The sequence below is a fragment of the Drosophila mojavensis genome, unplaced genomic scaffold (assembly GCF_018153725.1).
Source record: "Drosophila mojavensis isolate 15081-1352.22 unplaced genomic scaffold, ASM1815372v1 contig_74, whole genome shotgun sequence".
Lineage (NCBI taxonomy): Eukaryota > Metazoa > Arthropoda > Insecta > Diptera > Drosophilidae > Drosophila > Drosophila mojavensis.
The window spans coordinates 4,321,800-4,339,654 of record NW_025318899.1 but is presented as its reverse complement, the minus strand read 5'-3'; the positions used below and the strand labels follow the sequence as shown (position 1 = coordinate 4,339,654).

At 41.8% G+C, this 17,855-nt stretch overlaps 2 protein-coding genes across 5 annotated transcripts; one reads left to right on the top strand and one right to left on the bottom strand.

Annotated features, from left to right (window-relative positions):
• The first annotated feature begins 5,813 nt into the window (after nt 1-5,813).
• On the top strand, nt 5,814-10,024 carry LOC6581380 (titin). Its single transcript, XM_032731803.2, has 3 exons — nt 5,814-5,921; nt 7,057-7,383; nt 7,438-10,024. The coding sequence occupies exons 1-3, from the start codon at nt 5,853-5,855 to the stop codon at nt 9,751-9,753; spliced, it is 2,712 nt and encodes a 903-aa protein (XP_032587694.2). The 5' UTR covers nt 5,814-5,852; the 3' UTR covers nt 9,754-10,024.
• A 308-nt stretch (nt 10,025-10,332) lies between these two features.
• LOC6581379 lies at nt 10,333-16,383 on the bottom strand. 4 transcript variants are annotated; one of them, XM_032731513.2, is made up of 4 exons: nt 16,309-16,323; nt 15,612-15,678; nt 12,153-12,284; nt 10,333-11,189 (listed from the first exon to the last, which is right to left on the bottom strand). In XM_032731513.2, the coding sequence occupies exons 3-4, from the start codon at nt 12,252-12,254 to the stop codon at nt 10,656-10,658; spliced, it is 636 nt and encodes a 211-aa protein (XP_032587404.1). In that variant the 5' UTR covers nt 12,255-12,284; nt 15,612-15,678; nt 16,309-16,323; the 3' UTR covers nt 10,333-10,655. The 4 variants fall into 4 exon arrangements, with proteins under 4 accessions (XP_032587404.1, XP_002007114.1, XP_015017282.1 ...); XM_002007078.4 differs by lacking the exon at nt 15,612-15,678 and having other exon boundaries at nt 16,309-16,383; XM_015161796.3 differs by lacking the exon at nt 15,612-15,678 and having other exon boundaries at nt 12,153-12,299; nt 16,309-16,371.
• Nucleotides 16,384-17,855: the final 1,472 nt, after the last annotated feature.

The following is a 17,855-nucleotide window of genomic DNA, read 5'->3' as shown; positions in this document are numbered from 1 at the left end:
TATATATATTTAACTTAATTTAACTAAAACAATTGCAATAAATGTGCAGCATTTCCCAGTGCTTAGCTATTAAAGGTTTGTTGAATATTAAGTTGAACAAATTAGGCTTAAGTTATTTACTTGAATTATTTATTTTATTCGTATATTATATGAGATATAATAAAAAAAATCGAAAACATTTACGTATTTTTTTATTTAGAAGAAGAAATATTTTAGTTAAGCCTTATATTATTTTCCTCGATACGTAAAAATATGTAAATAAAAAGACGAGAATATCTCTTGAAGCCTGAAGTCTATCATATATAAAATCTTAAAACTCATCTCTTCAACAAATTTTTCTGATCAAAAATATTTGAAAATTTAATTATTCAGTATTATATTTAAATAATGTGTTTTCAATGGAACTTGAATCTGTCATTCAATGAATGGGTGTTCACTTCCTGTCGCCTCTGGCATTACAATGGACAGATAGAAAATTTGCAAACTGGCACACGCTATTTTGATTGCAGAATGCGGTCAAATCTATCTGGAATTTGTTGTTGGTTTTGTTTCGAAATTTCACCAATGTGGCCGTGCGCTTGTTTCTAATTTGTGGCCCAATTCTAGATCGTAGCACTGCTCCGTAATACCAAATAGGTGCGACGTGCTCCAATGGGTGTTCCCGTGTCTCGGCCAGCGCCGCGGAACGCAGCTGGATGTCAACTCAACAATTTTTTGCGAAGCGTGCTTTAAATATTGAATATAGGAAATTTTTAACTCTTTTATTTTTTTTGTGTTTTTTTTTTTTTTTTTTTTTTTGGGGTAGTGGCAAAATGTTGGCAATTAAATTTGTGTTTGACAAACGTCAAATGAGCTACGAGTGTAAGCAATTTATGGCTAATAAATTGTCGACATATTAATTGATGAATGGCTGGCTACCTGTACATCCAGGTAATAAATTGATTGACAACGACCGCCTGTGAAAATTCGAAAGACGCTCTGGAAAAAAAGAAAGTGAACAAAGGTCCAGCTGTGACTGTTGATTGGTTGGTTGGTTGGTTGGGTTCAGGCATTCAGACACGTTTGATATTGACCTTGTTTAAAGCACCGAGAGTCTTCGGACTTCGCTCCGTGCACTAATTGAAAGAAAAGCTCGACATTAGGCATTAACATGCAACAGACGGCGGGGGCAGCATGGGGCGGCATGAAAAGCGAATTGACATGCTGCAACATGCGCATTATCTAGAGGCAAACATCTACAAAATATATACAGAAACTCCACAAAGAAAAAGTCTTATCATTAGCAAAATACAAAATCAATGAAATTGGCCATAAAATTTCGATTGGCCCTTGGCAAGGGGCAGCTGCGATGCGTGGGAGTCTCGCTGGTCGAGGTGTCTGCAAACGTGTGCCACATAATTGATGTTGATCAGAGTAAAGTCAATTGAAGACAATTGGACAATATCGGACAATCGGAATGGCGGACGGACAGAAATAGTTTAGTTTTCAGCACTTTCTAAACTTAACGCCCACAATACATTGTATTGACAGTTGGGCTGGGTGGGTGTGGCTGTGTCGCCCATACATCATGCTGATATCAATCAGCAAAACAGCAAAACAGAAATCTGTGCGTTCTCGCTGCTTTGCCAAAAATCCAACACTCAATTGAAATTCTTGGGGCAGCCTGTTTTTGGCAAGTCTGCCATGGATGTCGGTGAATTAACGGTTAACCCTCTGCAAGTGTTCTCCCTCTCTTTTTATCACTCTTTCTCCCTCGCTCGCGACATCAAAACAGAACAGGAGCAAGAAGGTTGCCAGTGCCTGACTAGAGGATACCCTTGCAGCTTGTGTAGTAGCTGTGATAGGAAAAGGGATATAGAGAGATATTATTGATATATAAAGCGATTATTAGTTATCTTATTGAATGAGTCAGGAAATGAGCGTATTTAATGTCGCCTCAAAATTCCCGATTTAACTAGTGTTTTTTCCTATTTTCAGATTTTTTTTGATAAGCTCGCTAACATCATATAACATATGTATATTATTTAACATAGGGTATATCTGAGTTGATATGTCTCTAACTGCATATATGCAGAGGAATACATCTAAATTCCAAGCAGCTTTTCATTCAGATCAGACCTAAATATCTATGAGGTTAGCTGGCTGGCTATCTTTATATAATTAATTAGCTCTTAAATGTCGTTCACTTTCTACCTTCTCTTCTATGCACATTGGATTTCCCTCTCAGTTCTTTCCGTCAGTAGAGAATGGGTATATACACTCTTGCAGCTAGAACCTTTTTCTTATTGCGCCTCGGCGGGTCAAGTGTGCAAAATTTCTAAGCGCGTCGTTTGCTGGCTCCACTGCTCCACTAAACGACAGCCGGCGACGTGTGGCTGTCAGTAGGGCCATCAAGTTGGGCGATTTGATGTGCTCGCCACAATTGAATTAAATTTAAGTGCCGCACTAGAAAGTGCGACTGCATCACGTATACGCACTGCACGACGGCTGCGTTCTCCAAAGGGCTTGGGTGGGTGAGCGTGTGTTTAGAGTGGGCTCTGGTGGGTTGGTGTGCTGCTGGCTGGCCCACGTGTCGTCAAATTTAAAAAGTGCGCATGATATTTCCAATGCACTATCATTTGCATTTTAGAAAGTTACACGTGTTTCTCGTTGCATTAAGGTGAAATAATCAAAAATGAAAGAAAATCAAAAACAAAAACAACAACAAAAGCCAAAAAGGAAAAGTCAAAGTCTAAAATTAAGCTGCCAATTTCAATGGACTTTATATAATGACCAAGTCTGACTCGGGCCTGCCTCCCGCTAGCTCCCACTAATTCTATTCATAATTCGATTATCATAATTCCAGTCATGTTTTCTCAACCAGCTTAATGTAGAATTCTCTTTTTTTGCTCAACACGTCGCGCTGTTGCCAACGGCTTTATCTTTGCACACGTTTAGTGGTCCGTCCGCTTGTCTTTTGCTTCCTTCAGTGCGAGGCAAGTCGAGTCGAAATGCATTTTTAAAGTCATTTCTGTTGCCATGTGCGCGAAAAAAAATGCATGTAGGCATTTTAATGCACATGCGCGCAGGGCTAACAACTACTTATCAGCAATTTAGCTGCCCATATACCATCTAAGGCCGGGATATAATGACATACATATATATACAAACATACAGCTATACAGCCATAAATCTTCTATGGAAGTCAGTTGTGCTTGACACGTTCCATTGCTGCCTTGGCTTAGACTAAAGTTAGAAGCTCGTTAATAGACATTAAATATGTGCCCAATGAAAGTTGATTAGTATTTGACTTTTATATACATAACTTAGCCCGAGCGTTATGTTTGTGAATTGGAGACAGCTGTGGAGTGGCTGAGGGAGCCATTGCTACAGAGTGCCTGCTACAAAGTAGATGAATAGCAAGAGAAGTAAAGCATAAGCTGAATACTAAGGAATTGCAGTCTAATAAGAAATTGTTTTACTATTAAATTGAGGAGTATTATCTATATTATCTATACATTTCAGCACTTCTAAGTTCCCTTATTCCATATATCAGTTTCTTCTTACACCTTAAATTCCTTCGAATATTGCTTTGTCAGCTTTGCAGACTTCTAGAAAACTTCTAAGTAACTTAATGTGCATGGTGGATAGTCTCCGATTACTAAGAAATTGGTTAGCCATAAGTACGCCGTACTGGCTGCCTCTTGTCGGAGATTAAGCTCGAAAGATTGTCGGAGGAGAGGCAGAAAGACAGAGTGAGACACAGCGACGACAAGACGACGTGAGATTGCAATTTTATGTGTACCAAGTGGGGCTTTAACTTAAACTTTAGAGGTGCGTGCTTCTCAGTAGAGTACAACAGTCGCAAAATATAAAAATTCATTGGGGTTCAATGGCAGAAGAAGAGATGGCAAAGGATTATGCAACAAACGAAATATCATCATATAGTTGGGTTGCTTTCAAAACAAGCGACGCTTATTAGGGCGCATTAATAATTTAGAATGGTCTGCTACCATTTCGCCTGTGGGGGCTGGCTTCACGTACAAGTATTACGCGTCAATTATGAATTTCTAATTTGACGAGCATATATTGTATATTTGGTTTCATATGTGTGTGTATGTGTGTATATATGTGCTCTGAGCTAGGCGCAGTGCCAGTCCCGCCTTTGCCCTCTTGTCTGTTCTATCGAAATCACGTACAGCGAGGCACAGCACAAAAAGCGAAAGCTGCCGGGGCCAATGGCATCGGAAATAGCGCCTAACCATAAACAAATATCGAGTTAATAATCATTTTTAAGTGTATTTTAATTGCCAGTGAATCAACTGGCGCTAACAAAAGCAGTCAGCAAATGCTGACAGCGGCGTTTAAAAGTGGCCTGGGGCGGTGCTTTTATTACATCTTACGCTTGAGATAAATCTCTTTGAGTTGGCCAAAAAAAATGTTGCCTGGCATATCAATGAGGCGGCAACTGGAGTCCAGGTAGACACTCCCTATGAGATGCTATCAGGGCTGAGCCAGAAGGCGGCATTTGAGATGAGAGCACAGAGAGCTTGGATATGAGAGATGAGAGTCGTGCAATATTAGCTAGAAGACGTTGGAATGTGAGAGCTGAGAGTTGAAATATGAGAAATAAGAACTGGGATGTGAGAGACGACAGTTGCGAATCGACAACTTGAGAGCTGAGCCACAAAAACTAAGAGCATAGAGAGAACGTGAGAGGAGAGAGGAAATAACGAAAGAAGATAGATAGAGCAAGATAGAATGATAGACTCACAGAGAGGGAGGCAGAGACCGAGAGAGAGATATATATAGAGAGAAAGAGTGACAGAGAGCAAGAGAGAGAGAGAGAGAGAGAGAGTTTAAGGCTGTATTAATCTTTACCAAACTTCTCTATTTAAGATCAGACTACACTCTTCGAAAGATACTTTGCTAATTTTTAGTTCGTTTTTAAAGCTCATTCAGAATAATAATACCATACTCGAATAATATTTATGGCTCACCTGCTATTTTGATTACATTAAAATAAAAATTACGCCGTAAGGATCTCTTCAGAATAAATTTAAGATTCAAAACAGATCAAATCGAAGCTGTAATTATTCTCAATTTATTTTTAATTTTTTTCAAATGACTTCACTTCCGAAGATGACATTATATTTACAATTCTGATTTTCTTCATAAGATTCCTGTACCATTCATACCACCAGCTAATACTCTGATCTGTTGTCTCTTCCTATTCCTCTCTCTCTCTGTCTTCTCTCACTCTCATCACTCAACTTAGGTTCCACAACTTGAGTTCCACCAAATTCCATGTCACGTTTGCGCAGTAGAAGCGACAACAATGTAAGGCACTTGCCAATGTAATTGTAGTTGTTGTTGTAGTCAACGTTGCCGTTGTTGCTGTTGTTGTCGCCTACATTTCTTTGCCGCACGCACCTGTATAGGTGTCGCTGTGTGCATGTGTGTGCGTGTGTCTGCGTGTTCGTTGTGGTTTTCTCTACCTTTTGCATTCTTAATAAATCAAAGTGAAGAATATATAAATTGGGCGTCGCTTGGTTAGCTCGTTCGCAGTTAGTATTTGGTAGCCAACGGTGCCTCACAGGTGTGTGCAAAGAGTCGCAGACAGTACGAGTGCAAGCTTTGGTCGTTACAAATCTATCTTGAAAAAGGCAGAGAGATAAATAGTTGCTTACGTCTTGGATAACATTTGGATTACACACACGCACACATACGCCCACAAAGAGAGTGAGAGAGAGCCAACAAGGATTACTATGCTCTCCAGTTGTTATTAAGTGTTGTGATAAAAGTGATATAGCTATACATATACATATATATAGAAATATATACAACTGAACAATCTGTGCAAGTTAACCATCATGTGGAAGCTAATATCTGTAGTGGTGCTCCTGGTTGCCGGCTGCAGCGCGGGACCCCTTAGCCAACAGGTGGGTGTTTGGTTTTGGATTTGGATTCGATTAGGCTGCAAGTAGTGGCAGACGACTTCCGTTAGCAAACGGAAATCGAAACGGGCAACGGAAAACTGTTAATGAAATGTGTTCGCCTTGCCTTGCCAGGGCATAGTCAGAAATTTTTAATGGCAACGCGACTTCAACTCTCAGCTGTCTTAGTCATTCCAGAAGTCTGTCTGTCTGCCGCCGCCTCCTCCTCCTCCTTCGCCTCCCCCTCGACATTTTGCCATTTGCATAAGACTAGTTGGTATGCCAAACGTTTAGCCTTTTAACGGCTAAATGCAGCCGAAGAGTCCAACAGCCGCAGAGCAGAAGAGTTAAAGAAGTGCCAAAGTATTTATAGACAGCTGCAGGCTCGTTACGTTTATGGCAGACACGCTCTAAGATTGGCAACACTCGATCAGATATTCCAGAATAAATAAGTGTAATATGTTTTGGATGTAGATATAAATAGATATGCCAAAAATATATGCATATATGATAACGCAAGTCACGAAGACATAATATAAATACCATATGAATGGAGCTGAAAGAACAGGCATAGAGTTGAGGCATAGAGAGACTTAAGATTTGCATGATTTCCAAACTATATCAATATTGATCACATTAAATACATGATTACGAAAAAAGATAGATATAAAGCTAAGGTATTTATATTTTATACAGCGATTTCATAAGCCGTGCGTCTGCGTGACTGAAAGCCGAAAACTGATTAAAATGCATAGCTCCAATCGAAATATAAATAATATATCGATATGGTTAAAAAAATGATGTGATAACATGCGAGCGTATGGAAAGTAACTTCAATTGCAGCGTTGACCCTAAATGGTTTCCCGCCAGGTGCGAACTGCAAACGCATTTGGTTAGCAGCTTCGTTAGGGGCTTAGTGCATAGTTTTCACTTAACGCCAAAAAACTAGAACACAAGTGAAATTTTTTTTTGGTCGATTTCAATACGAATCGCCTAGCTCGCTCGATTGAGCTGAGAGCTTCAGGCCCGAGTCATGTCACGTGCTTGATTCGATATTGAGGATTTGCGCATGCGTGGCACGTAGTCCGTTAGCTGAATGGTCTTAAGTGTCTTAATGCTTGCGCTCGTAACTCTTTTGCAGCGAAAGAATATGCCCATTATGGCACGCGAGGATACGGCAACAGCTGTCGAGCAGGAGTCGGACATGCAGATGGAGGCTGCTGAGGAGATGCCAGCTGCGGAGGCAACTCCTCTCGTTGGCACACTGACGCTGCCCAGCAATGCGACTTCGATACGAGCCGACATCACGGACAACTTTTCGTGCGCCAACAAGAGTTACGGCTACTACGCCGATGTGGAGAATGATTGCCAGATCTTCCACGTGTGCCTGCCCGTGACCTATGCCGACGGCAAGGAGAATACCTTCCGCTGGAGCTTCATCTGCCCCGAGGAGACGATCTTCAGTCAGGTAAGCGAGTCGCCAGCTGTTCGAGTGAAGGGAAAATAAAAGATTTCCTTGCAGGAGTCCTTCACTTGCATGCGTCGCGAGGACATGACCATCGAGTGCGAGGAAAGCTACAGATACTACGAATTGAACAGCAACTTTGGTCTGCCTGCAGAGGAGGAGAAGTCGCCAGCACCAGCAGTGGCAGCAGCTGCATCAGCTCCTGCTGAGCCCCAGCAAGCCGAGCAAGAGAAACCTCAGCCTGAGGAGAGCGAAATGAATGCTCCTGCTCAGTCAGCTGCAGCTGCTCCGGAGCCGGCAATGGAGCCAGTGAAGCCAGTGAAGGTGCAAAAGCCCAAGCCGAAGCCGAACCGCCGCAAGCCCGCCGTCACCTACAACAAGCCGCAGAGGAAAGTGCCTGTGGTGGTCACAGAAGCGCCCATAACTCCAGCTGTGGAGGCCGAGGAACCTGAGGTCCAGACCGTGGCAGTGGTTCAACAGGCGGCCAAGCCTTCGAAACCCCATCGCTTTATCAATAGACCCAGCAACAAGGAGAGGCCGCAGCCCGCTAAGCCAGCAGCACCTGCGCCTGCGCCTGCCGCGCCCATACGCAATGAGTTGTTCAGCTCCATACGCAAGCGTCCGGCAATGTTCAACAAGAACAGCATCTCGAGCACTGCGAGACCCGTGATGGAGAGCGAACCAGCCGTGACGGAAGCTATTGTGCAAGCTGAGTTGAATGAGCCGATGCCCACGCTGAAGCTGCAGACGATGTTCGTGGAGGCAGCTCCTCCCGCTCCTGCCGCTCCTGCAGCTCCTGTTGCTGAGCAGGCGGCAGAGCCTGTTGCCGAGGCATCTGAGCCAGTTGTAGCCATAGCCGAGCCTCAACCGGTGCCCGAGCAGGCAGCCGAGCAGATAAATGCAGAAGAAACAGCGGAGCAAGCGATTTCCACAAAGCCAGAGGAGGACGAAGTGCAGCCCATTGAAGCCATTCCAGAGATACCCGCTGTCATCGTGGAGACTTTGGAGGAAAAGCCAGAAGAAACGGAAGCCATGAAACCAGCCGCTGAAGAGCAACAGCAGCAGATGGTGGACTCTCCCATGGAGCCAGCGATTGTTGAGCCAAGCCAGTCCAACGAGGAAACTGTGAACCTTGAAGCCATGGAGGCAGCTAAGCCCGCTGATGCGCCTGTCAGTCTGCCAGCCACACCCGCCATGGAGCATCCCAGTCCCCTGGTGGAGGAGATGTTGAATAACAAAAATGAGGCACAAGAATCGCTTGGCGGCTTCAAGCCCGTCGATCCCGTTATGGCTGCCGAAGCGGAACAGCTGATCACTGACTTCTTGAATACGCTGCGCAAGCACGAGGAAGCAACTAAAACTAAAACTAAACCTGAAACCGAGACAGAGACAGAGACAGAGACTGAGCTGGCCAATGCGGCCATGGACATGGCCGAAACCATTGAGCAGCAGCCACAAATCCAAGAGAGTGAAACGAAGCCAGCAGCTGAGCAACTGCAGCAGGCGGAAATCGATGCAACGGCCGTTTCCATCGAAGAGGCCAAGCTGCCCGAGCCAGACACTGTTGATAACAATGCCTCAGTGGAGGAGCAGGTGCTGGAAGCGGAGCCAGTGCAGCAAGCGGAACCCAAATTGAAACTGAAACAGGATTCGCCCATTATTAATATTATGCAGCTCAATCATTTGCCCGCCGACTATCAAATACCCGTGCAGGTGGTTGCTGAGCCAGAACCGGAGCCGCAGCCAGAGCCAGAGCAACCCGAGTCAGTGCCAGAGCCCGTGCCCGAAGCTGTTGAGGAGCCGGCTAAGGAAATGGAAATTCAGTCGCCAGCTGAGCCAGCGGAGCCAGCGGAGCCAGCTGTTCAAGATGATGCCCAGGAGAATCTGCCTGCGGCTGCCTATATGCCAGGCATTAGCATCGACGACATTGTGGAGCTGGTGAAGGAGCGACTGGATCAGAATCCCAAGAATGAACCAATGGCGCCCATGGAACTGGTGCTCACACCAGGCGCTGCTGAGCCCATGACATTGATTCAAAGCAAGCCAGAGGAGGCGGAGAAAGAAGAGCCTGCAGAGCCCGCAGCAGAGCCCGCTGTAGAAATGGCGCCTGCTGCACCGCTCATCGCTGAGCCGGCGCCCGCTGCAGTCGAGGAAGAGGAAGTCATTCTGCCCATATACAAGCGCGTTTCGGAAGCGGATCCAGCCATGTCCGTAGTGCAAACGCAGCCCCTGACTGTGAGCAAAGTGGAGGCGGAGGCGACACCGCAGCAGGAGGAGGCGACAGCTGCAGTGCCGGAGGTGCGAGAGCCCAAGACTCCATCGCGAATGGATGCACGCAAACGTCGCTTTCTCTTTCGTGCCGACGCCAGCTAGAGAAATTACCCACCACCCACGCTCTACCCCGGAGCACCATACCCGCCCACAACATCAAGCCTCTCGCAGCGCCTCCCTCCACTCATTTGCACCTAGGCACCTATGACTTTTTCAATTATTTCCTAGTTTTATGGCCATTTCTTTCTGCATAGAGAGTTGAAATTTAAGTTTAGCATTGTTGCATCCTTGACAAAAACAAACGTGACAAAAAAATTGAAAAAACTTTGAATAAAAAAATATTAAAAAACATAACACAGGTATGTATCGATTCTTATTTGACTCGAATCTCAGGTATCCAATATGGGTTAGCGAGCTCCATCGTGCACAGGTTTGAGTGTTTGTGTTTGGCTAGTCGCATTCAGCCTTTGAACGGTAGAGATGGCCAACTGAAAAGCGACCTAACTGAAAGCGAATCAAGGGAACTAGGCCAATAGGCGAGAATCATATAGAAATAGTTTTCAAGAGTCTTTGAACTTGTAGAACTTGTATACAATTACGGGTCGTATTTAGGAAGATGGATCTCATTAATATTTACATTTTTGCATACATTCATGCAATCATACATAGATAGACAGACAGTTTCAAAACGTTGTATATATTTTTTTTTCAATTTTTATACAAATGTAATTTAATTTAATTTATATTAATTCATGTAGAAAATCGTTTCGTATTTTCACTTGCTTACATTTGCCTTATGCTTAGGCTTTGGGTAATTAGCTGTATGAGGCAACTACCGGGTGAGAGAACTACAGCGTAACAGCAGCATCTGCAGGCGCTGGACGATAAGTAACTTTGACAATCACAATGGACAACGGTATACTGGAGTTTCAAGAGACAGTACACACACATACACATATACATACACATACACATACACATATACGAGTACATATATGCATATGCTATGCCTCCGTCTCCTGCTCCAGTTCGCCGGCTTGGATCTCCTCGGGTGTGCGCAGATCGATGGCAAATTTATGCCTGGTTGGCGTTATGGTATCACTGGGCGTGGCACTAGCATTGGCGTCCTGCTCATCGTTGGCTGCCTCCTTCACGACGCGCGAGTAATCCTGAAAGGCGGCGGACAGGGCAAAGGTCAACTTGCGCGCCATGGCCCGACTGTCGCAGACAAAGGCGTGCACCTCGAACGGATGCGGACTAGACTCATCCTTGACCACAATCATGGCAAAGACGCGCGTATAGACCAAGTCCTGCACTCCATATGAGATCGTATCGATCGGGTAGCTCCAGTTATTGATGCTCGCCTTCGGTGAGATGATCTCCACTTGAACGCCCGATGTGGACACCTTCAGTTCGCAGTTGGGCAACACTTTGTTGGGCGGCAGATTCTTGGCCACGCCCACCATCAAGTCAACTGGCCTGCGTGTGTATTTAATGCCCCACAGACCACGCGCCGCCTCCGAGCCAATGTATTTAACCTGCAAAAGCGAAACATATGAACAAGGTAGAACGGGAACTGGAGTTGCCGGAGCTGGAGCTCAAGCTGGCGCTACTTCCGGGCTGAGTCGCCGTTAGCTGTTAGCTGCTGGCAAACTCTCTGAACTGTCGCCTCATTTGCATCCGACCCGAACCGGATGTCAGCGCTGTCCACCAACCACACACAAACACACAGCCAAAATTCACAATGTCCAGCCAAGCGTGACGAAAGTGCGTATTTGTCTGGCTAAGTTTCATTCGGATGCACTGCACAAAAATTGTGGTTCCAGAGTTTTATGAATAAATTGGTATCATTGGAATTGAATTTTGATATTGAAAAATCTAGAATATTTACAGTTCTTCTTTTTGAAAGTAAGCATGGAAGATAGAAATTATTTTTAAAAAAATATTTTATTTATTTGTTTTTTTTTTTTTTTTCTGAGTAATGAGATGACTGAGCGGTAATTAAAATATTTATATTAAATTTTTTATAAAACACAAAGACAAAGATTATACAAGAAAATCAAAATAATAATTGAGAATTTACTTTAAACCAAAGAAAGTTTAATGAGAAAATATTGAAAATTATAATCGAAAATTTTCAGAAATTAAAAAAATTCAGATTGATCTGCTTGCTTAAACTTTTAATCAACTCCCAGATAATTCCACTTCAATCGTTAAAACTAGCTAGCTTCAATTTTTAAGTTATCCTAAATTTAGGAAAAGTCAATTCGAACCACATAATTTCGTGCAGTGTACATTGTGGGTTAGGTATGTGGCGGCGGGTGTTAGTCGGTCTTTGGTCGTCGGTTAAGCGCTTAATCCATGCGCGTTGAACTTCACATTTAAATTTATGGGAATTTAGCAATGAGTCGATTTTTTTATTTTTTATTTGTTGCTGTTGTATGTGAAATGCTGCGCTCTGTTTGCGGCACTTGTTTGTATTTGAGAGCTGAAAGACTAACCTTGAAGCTTATTGGCAAATCCTCCACATTCACTTGAGTATCCAAATCACTGGGATGATTGTTGTTGTTGTTGCTGCTTGCAGCTCCATTGCCGGTGGCCATAGTTTCGAGTCAACTTCAGTTCAGCGTAAGCTGCAATAAATATGCCTATTTGTAGTTGAATACCTTGGGCATGGCCTCTACTTTTATCTCCACACAGTTATTCCCCTTACAACGGGGCGTATCTTTAGTTATTACCTAACTTATCTTCATATTTTCATGGTTCACTTTGCCTAACTGTGATGTGCTGCTCGTGCCTTAGCAGTTCTCAAAAATTCTACTATTCTACGGCTCTGTTGTCCCTGCCTCTGCCTCTGTTGCTGTTGCTGTTGCTGTTGTTGCCGGCTGTCAACTGCGACTGACGTCAACAGGCAGCAACAACATCCAAATTTGTTGTGTGCACAACTGAGCCCAGCTAGAGGTGAGCAACCACTGAAGGTGGCTCGGCTGGTGGTGCTAGTGGTGGTGGCAATCGTGGTGAAGGTGTAGGTGGACTGACCAGTTGCCAAGCCCATTGCGCATTGACTGCTCATTGTGTCTCTTTCTATTGTGCATGATCTACTCTCTCTTCCACTCTATCCCTTTCTCCTCCACTGTTTGCATGGCTTATTGTTCAGCTGTCTCCCTCTCGGTGTTCCTGTGTCAATTACTGATCTGTCTCTCTCCATTGTCTTTGTATTCGTTTCTTTTTCCTCTTTGTATAACACGGACAGAGACTCCGTTAACCATTCATTCTATCTCTATCTATCTATCCATCTATCTCTATCTCTCCCGCATCTCTCTTTCTCTCTCTCTCTTGATCTCCGTCTCTGACTCTCTGACCCGTCTCTCTCTCTTCCTTTGTCTTTCTCTATCTCTCTAACACTTTTTCTATCTCGCCCTCGCTCTTTCTTTGTGTCTCTCTCTCTTTATTTCTCATACTATCTCAATCTCACCCTCTTTCCATTGTTCTCACTCTCACATTCTCCCTCTTTCTCTCAGTTGCATTCTCGCAATCTTCATTACTGTATCTGTCTCTTTTCATTTCAGTTTCACTCTTTGACGCTTTTTGTCTTCTCTCCCTCTCTCTATATTGAGTTTCATGCTGTAACAGCAATAACTCCCAACAACAATAACAACATTAATAATACTAAAAATATTAAAAATAACATTAACAACAACAATATGTATTCTACATTCAGTTTTGTTGGCTTTAAAGGTTTGGCGTTTTCAACAGTTACAATTTCGATAAGGTTTCTGGGGCGACAAAAAACGAATAAAGATAAGACAAAGAAGTCTTCGAAAAATTTACGATTTGAGATATATATAAGAATTACGAATATGTGAAAATATTTTCTATTTAAAATAAATCTATTTATATTTTATTTTGTATTTATTTTATGATAGCGAAGGTCGCATAATATAAATTATAAAGATATCATATCAACATTTCGATATATTTATTATATATAAATCAATACAGAGTATGTTTAAATTCATCAAGTTCTAATATTGTATGATGATGACATACGAGGGTCTAAGCATAGAGTATATAACATTCGATCTTTTGCCTAGTTTTTCTCTGCTTGTATCTTATGCACTTGAACTGAAATCCGTTGTTGTCTTTGCACTTGTTATTGGGATTACCTATGTTGTTGCTCTTGTTATTGTTATTTATTAAAAATGCATTATTAATACTTCCGCTGGCTTCGAGCGTTAGCTGTGAAAGCTGTGCAGCTGATAGCGGGAGACAGCAGCAGCAACGGCAGCAATGAAAGCAATAGCAACAAAAACAACAACAGCAACGACAACAATTGCATGTATGTATATAGCCAGTTAATGAGCAGGTAGATAAAAAAGAAAACAACAAAAATAACAAAAAAAGAAGCAAAACTGTAACGAATTGTTTTTATTGCAGTTGATTTGCCGCTGGCCCCACATGACGTCACAATTTGAGCTTATGTTTAAATAGACTGACACATACACATACATATACATATATGTATGTATATGTGTAGTACATAGCTGTAGTTTGCGCTTGAGTCTATGTTAATGGCCAACGACCTGGTGTGACAAGTGCGAACCTAATTGCAGCTTGGGGAATACGCATAGCAGAGTTCTGAGTTCTCATATTTTCTGCTTTTCATTTTTTTATTGTGTAAAACTTTATTTATGAGTTATTTTAGTTGTTTTCTTTCCCTTTATGAGCTATTTTAATATTTTTCTATTTCTTTTTTTGTTAACTATTTCTCGCGTTGGGAACTGGCTCAACAGCGGCTCTAGGTAGACGTCTATAAATAGAGCTATTCAGTAGTCGAAAAGTTTTGTATCATGTGTTAGAGGTACAGTGAAGCCCCTAAGTGAAGAGTGCAAATTATTATTATTTACTATAAATATTTCCAAACTGCGGTCTTAAAATTTGTATATAAATAGATTTGCTAATAATTGATTGCATATTGGTCGCTCAGTAAGTATTGAAAAAAGTACAGTGAAGACTCTAGTTGAGTTGATTATTATTATTATCGTATCATTATTAGTTTCAAGGTTTCTTTACAGTGCAGCCTCCAAAACATGGATATATTTTATATTAATCATAATTTTTGTTAATAACTGTAAATACTCAATACAAATAATTTCTTATGACCAAATTTAACTATAGAAATAAAAGGTTTCTTTTTAATTCTTCTTAATTCTTCACCCAATTCATATGTGAAATTGATTGCATGATTTTCTGAAACCTCTCACACTTTAACGATCGTCCACTGTATTTCACTGTCGATTTAATCTGAGGCGCGCACAAAAATGAAATTATTTCCGATTTATGTTCGTAATAATTTCTATGTAATTTGATGGGATTGCTAGTTGTTATTGTTGTTGATATGGTTGCTGTTATTGTTGTTGCTTTTGTTGTTGTTGTGGCGCTGCGCTTCGATTCCGCAAGCCGAATGTTTGTTTGTTTGTTTTGATTGTAGTTTCATAATGCCGCAGCAAAACTTCAGGCTGATTGATTGTTATAAATGTGCATAGATCTATATATATATATCATGATCATTATATATAAATATCTGTATAGAGCCCATATGACAATAGCAACATGATAATGCGTTGCAAGCCTGAAAACCGTAACCTAATTTATATATAATTTTTCCACTGGCATATTTCTGTATTTTTTTTTTAAATGGTTGTCAGAGCGGAAGCTGCTCATATGAGCATATCTCCTATAACATTTAAGCAATTTTATCTATGTACAGTGAGCACACATGGGAGTAAAAACAGTTGAACTGGAAGAGCTGTTGAGCTGGATAAAGAATTGTCGAATTCGTTTTTGGAAATTAAATATGATGTAAGCGAGCTTACAGTGAGCATCCATATGAGAGAACTGTGAATACCCTCCTAGTGTTCATTAAGCGTGTTTTTACTGTACTCATTTTGTCTACTTACAATTCAAAAATTTGATCTAATGGTAGCGGAAGCACTTGGTGGGAAATCCCTTAGTCTCTTTGTTAGTCTGATCATAAAAATGTGAAATATATTGTTAAACAAATAAATTCATCAATAGAGTTTTCACTGTACACTTGAGACATTAAAATTGGCCCCAAAAAGCAACAAGAATAATCCATTTTTAATTTCGTTCTCCATTTTATATACATATTTTTAATATATTTTTAATGATCGTTGTTCTTTAGTTTGAGTGCCCACTGTAGCGCATCGTTTGTATACACACGATATGATATGTGCATGTAATTGCAATATTGTCTAGTTGATTGTTATATTGACATTTCGTTATATTGACTATGCCTTACGGTTATTTACATTAAAGTTTAATTTAATGACTAATACGATTTAGCCAACAGTGAATTGTCTTTTACAAACTCCCCTTATCACACACTGTCGCGTTTTTGGGCTATCTTATCACACTTGACAGACACACATACACACGCGCACAACCACATAGGCTTCTCCTTCTCAAAGCTTATTAAATTCAATTTTTGCGCATTTTCCGCTGTACTTGTTGTTTATTTATTTCAATTCCTTAACTCCGAAATTATATATACAATATATATATATATTTTTTTTTGTATGTAAATATTATTTTATTTTGTAACCCTTAGAGATAAAATTATTTTCGTTTTTTTACCGTTACTAATCGCACTGCGCGTCGTTCCGTCCACCTGTTGCGTTTGCGGCCGATCGCGCGACTGAAAACGATAATAAAAAACCTTTTACAGGTGCACTTATCAGCGCTACCTATCGGCTGCACAGCGAACTAAATTAGCTAGTTATATTTATAGCATAGTTTGCTGCATTTATAGTTGTAGCAATGAGCGCGTGCAAACGGCTGAACTATGCTCCTTTTGAGTGCACTCTAGCGGCTGATTTTGGTACTAAATTATTGCATTTTATTTATAGCATACTTTGCTACGCTCAGTTGTACTAAATGTGTAGAGTTGCTACCATACTTTTGGGTGGCGTATAATTATAGCTAATGTTGTTGCCATAAGAAAATTGCTATACAAAAACCAAGTTTCATTTCTTCAGAGGTTTGTGTATTTGCTATAAGTCGTGTATGGTAATATTCAATCAGCTGCCTGAAAGTATGCTGTGAAATGGGCTGATGAAGTGACCATAAAAATTGGTTGGGGTATTTGCTTCTGATTATACTCTTTTTTTTTTGAGTTATTTGGACTATGTTATGGAAATTGATACGACTTAAGGGGGCCATTGGGATGCAGCATGTTATAGTTGGTGAGGTTAGGTTCTTTTTCTTATTAAAGTTAGTTACGTACAGTAACCTGACACATACAGTAACCTCAGTAACCTCAACCTTACATCTAGTATCCTCTATCAACACATAAAACGACAGCATTTAGTTGGCTGTCTCTTCCTCCTGCACCACCACACCTCAGCTCACACTTTAAACAATAATAAATAATCATAAGTTGAAGCGTTTTACGAACAGCCAAAAACCATTTGACATTGGCCACAAGTGAGCTTCAAATTGTCCTCTTGGCCACGCCCACACACCCACACACCTACACTACCAGGCCCGCTCAGCTCACCTGTTCAGCTGCTCACCTGTCCGCGCTCTCTTACGTTTTGGCCAACATGCTTTGGCCGTTGTTTCAAGCCCTGGCCAAGTGTTGAACGTGATTAATGAAATGGGCCACGGACGTGAGCGAGGGGGGCGCTGGGAGCTGTGGATGGGGTCTGGTTTTGCTGGCTTGTTTCGGGGTTAAATAGAGTTCAGGTCGAAAGTGTAGTTGATTTTGGTTTCTGAGCACCGCAACACTTGATTAATTTCGCTGCATGGCATATAATTAATTTGCTATTTACAGTGAAGCGAGGCAACACGGCACAGCAGAGCACAGTAGAGCAGAGCAGGGCACAGCACAGTCCGGGCTGAAGGTCCGCCCATCACCTTTAGAAGTCATTAGCTAAATTGTTGAGCATTTTTACGGCGACAGGTGTTGTCACAACGTGTGAGCCGGGTTTCTCGGCCCCAAAATATGCCACTGGAGGGGCCAAGCAACCACAGTGGACCGATTTAAATTCATTGGAAAGCAGAGACAGAACCGAAAATGGGCAACAGCAAAAACTTGAGCCAACAGCGCGCAGCAACAAGCGGCGCAGTTAATTGACCACAAAAGTGCGATGCTTTGCCGCGTTGCTCGCGAAAATGTGGCT

What these genes read in the sequence shown, in the direction of transcription:
- LOC6581380 (XM_032731803.2), top strand. Translation starts at nt 5,853, where the DNA reads ATGTGGAAGCTAATATCTGTAGTGGTGCTCCTGGTTGCCGGCTGCAGC. An exon ending in CGGGACCCCTTAGCCAACAG is followed by an intron (nt 5,922 to 7,056) that starts GTGGGTGTTTGG and finishes ACTCTTTTGCAG; the next exon opens with CGAAAGAATATGCCCATTAT. An exon ending in AGGAGACGATCTTCAGTCAG is followed by an intron (nt 7,384 to 7,437) that starts GTAAGCGAGTCG and finishes ATTTCCTTGCAG; the next exon opens with GAGTCCTTCACTTGCATGCG.
- LOC6581379 (XM_002007078.4), bottom strand. Translation starts at nt 12,254, where the DNA reads ATGGCCACCGGCAATGGAGCTGCAAGCAGCAACAACAACAACAATCAT. An exon ending in ATTTGCCAATAAGCTTCAAG is followed by an intron (nt 11,190 to 12,152) that starts GTTAGTCTTTCA and finishes TCGCTTTTGCAG; the next exon opens with GTTAAATACATTGGCTCGGA.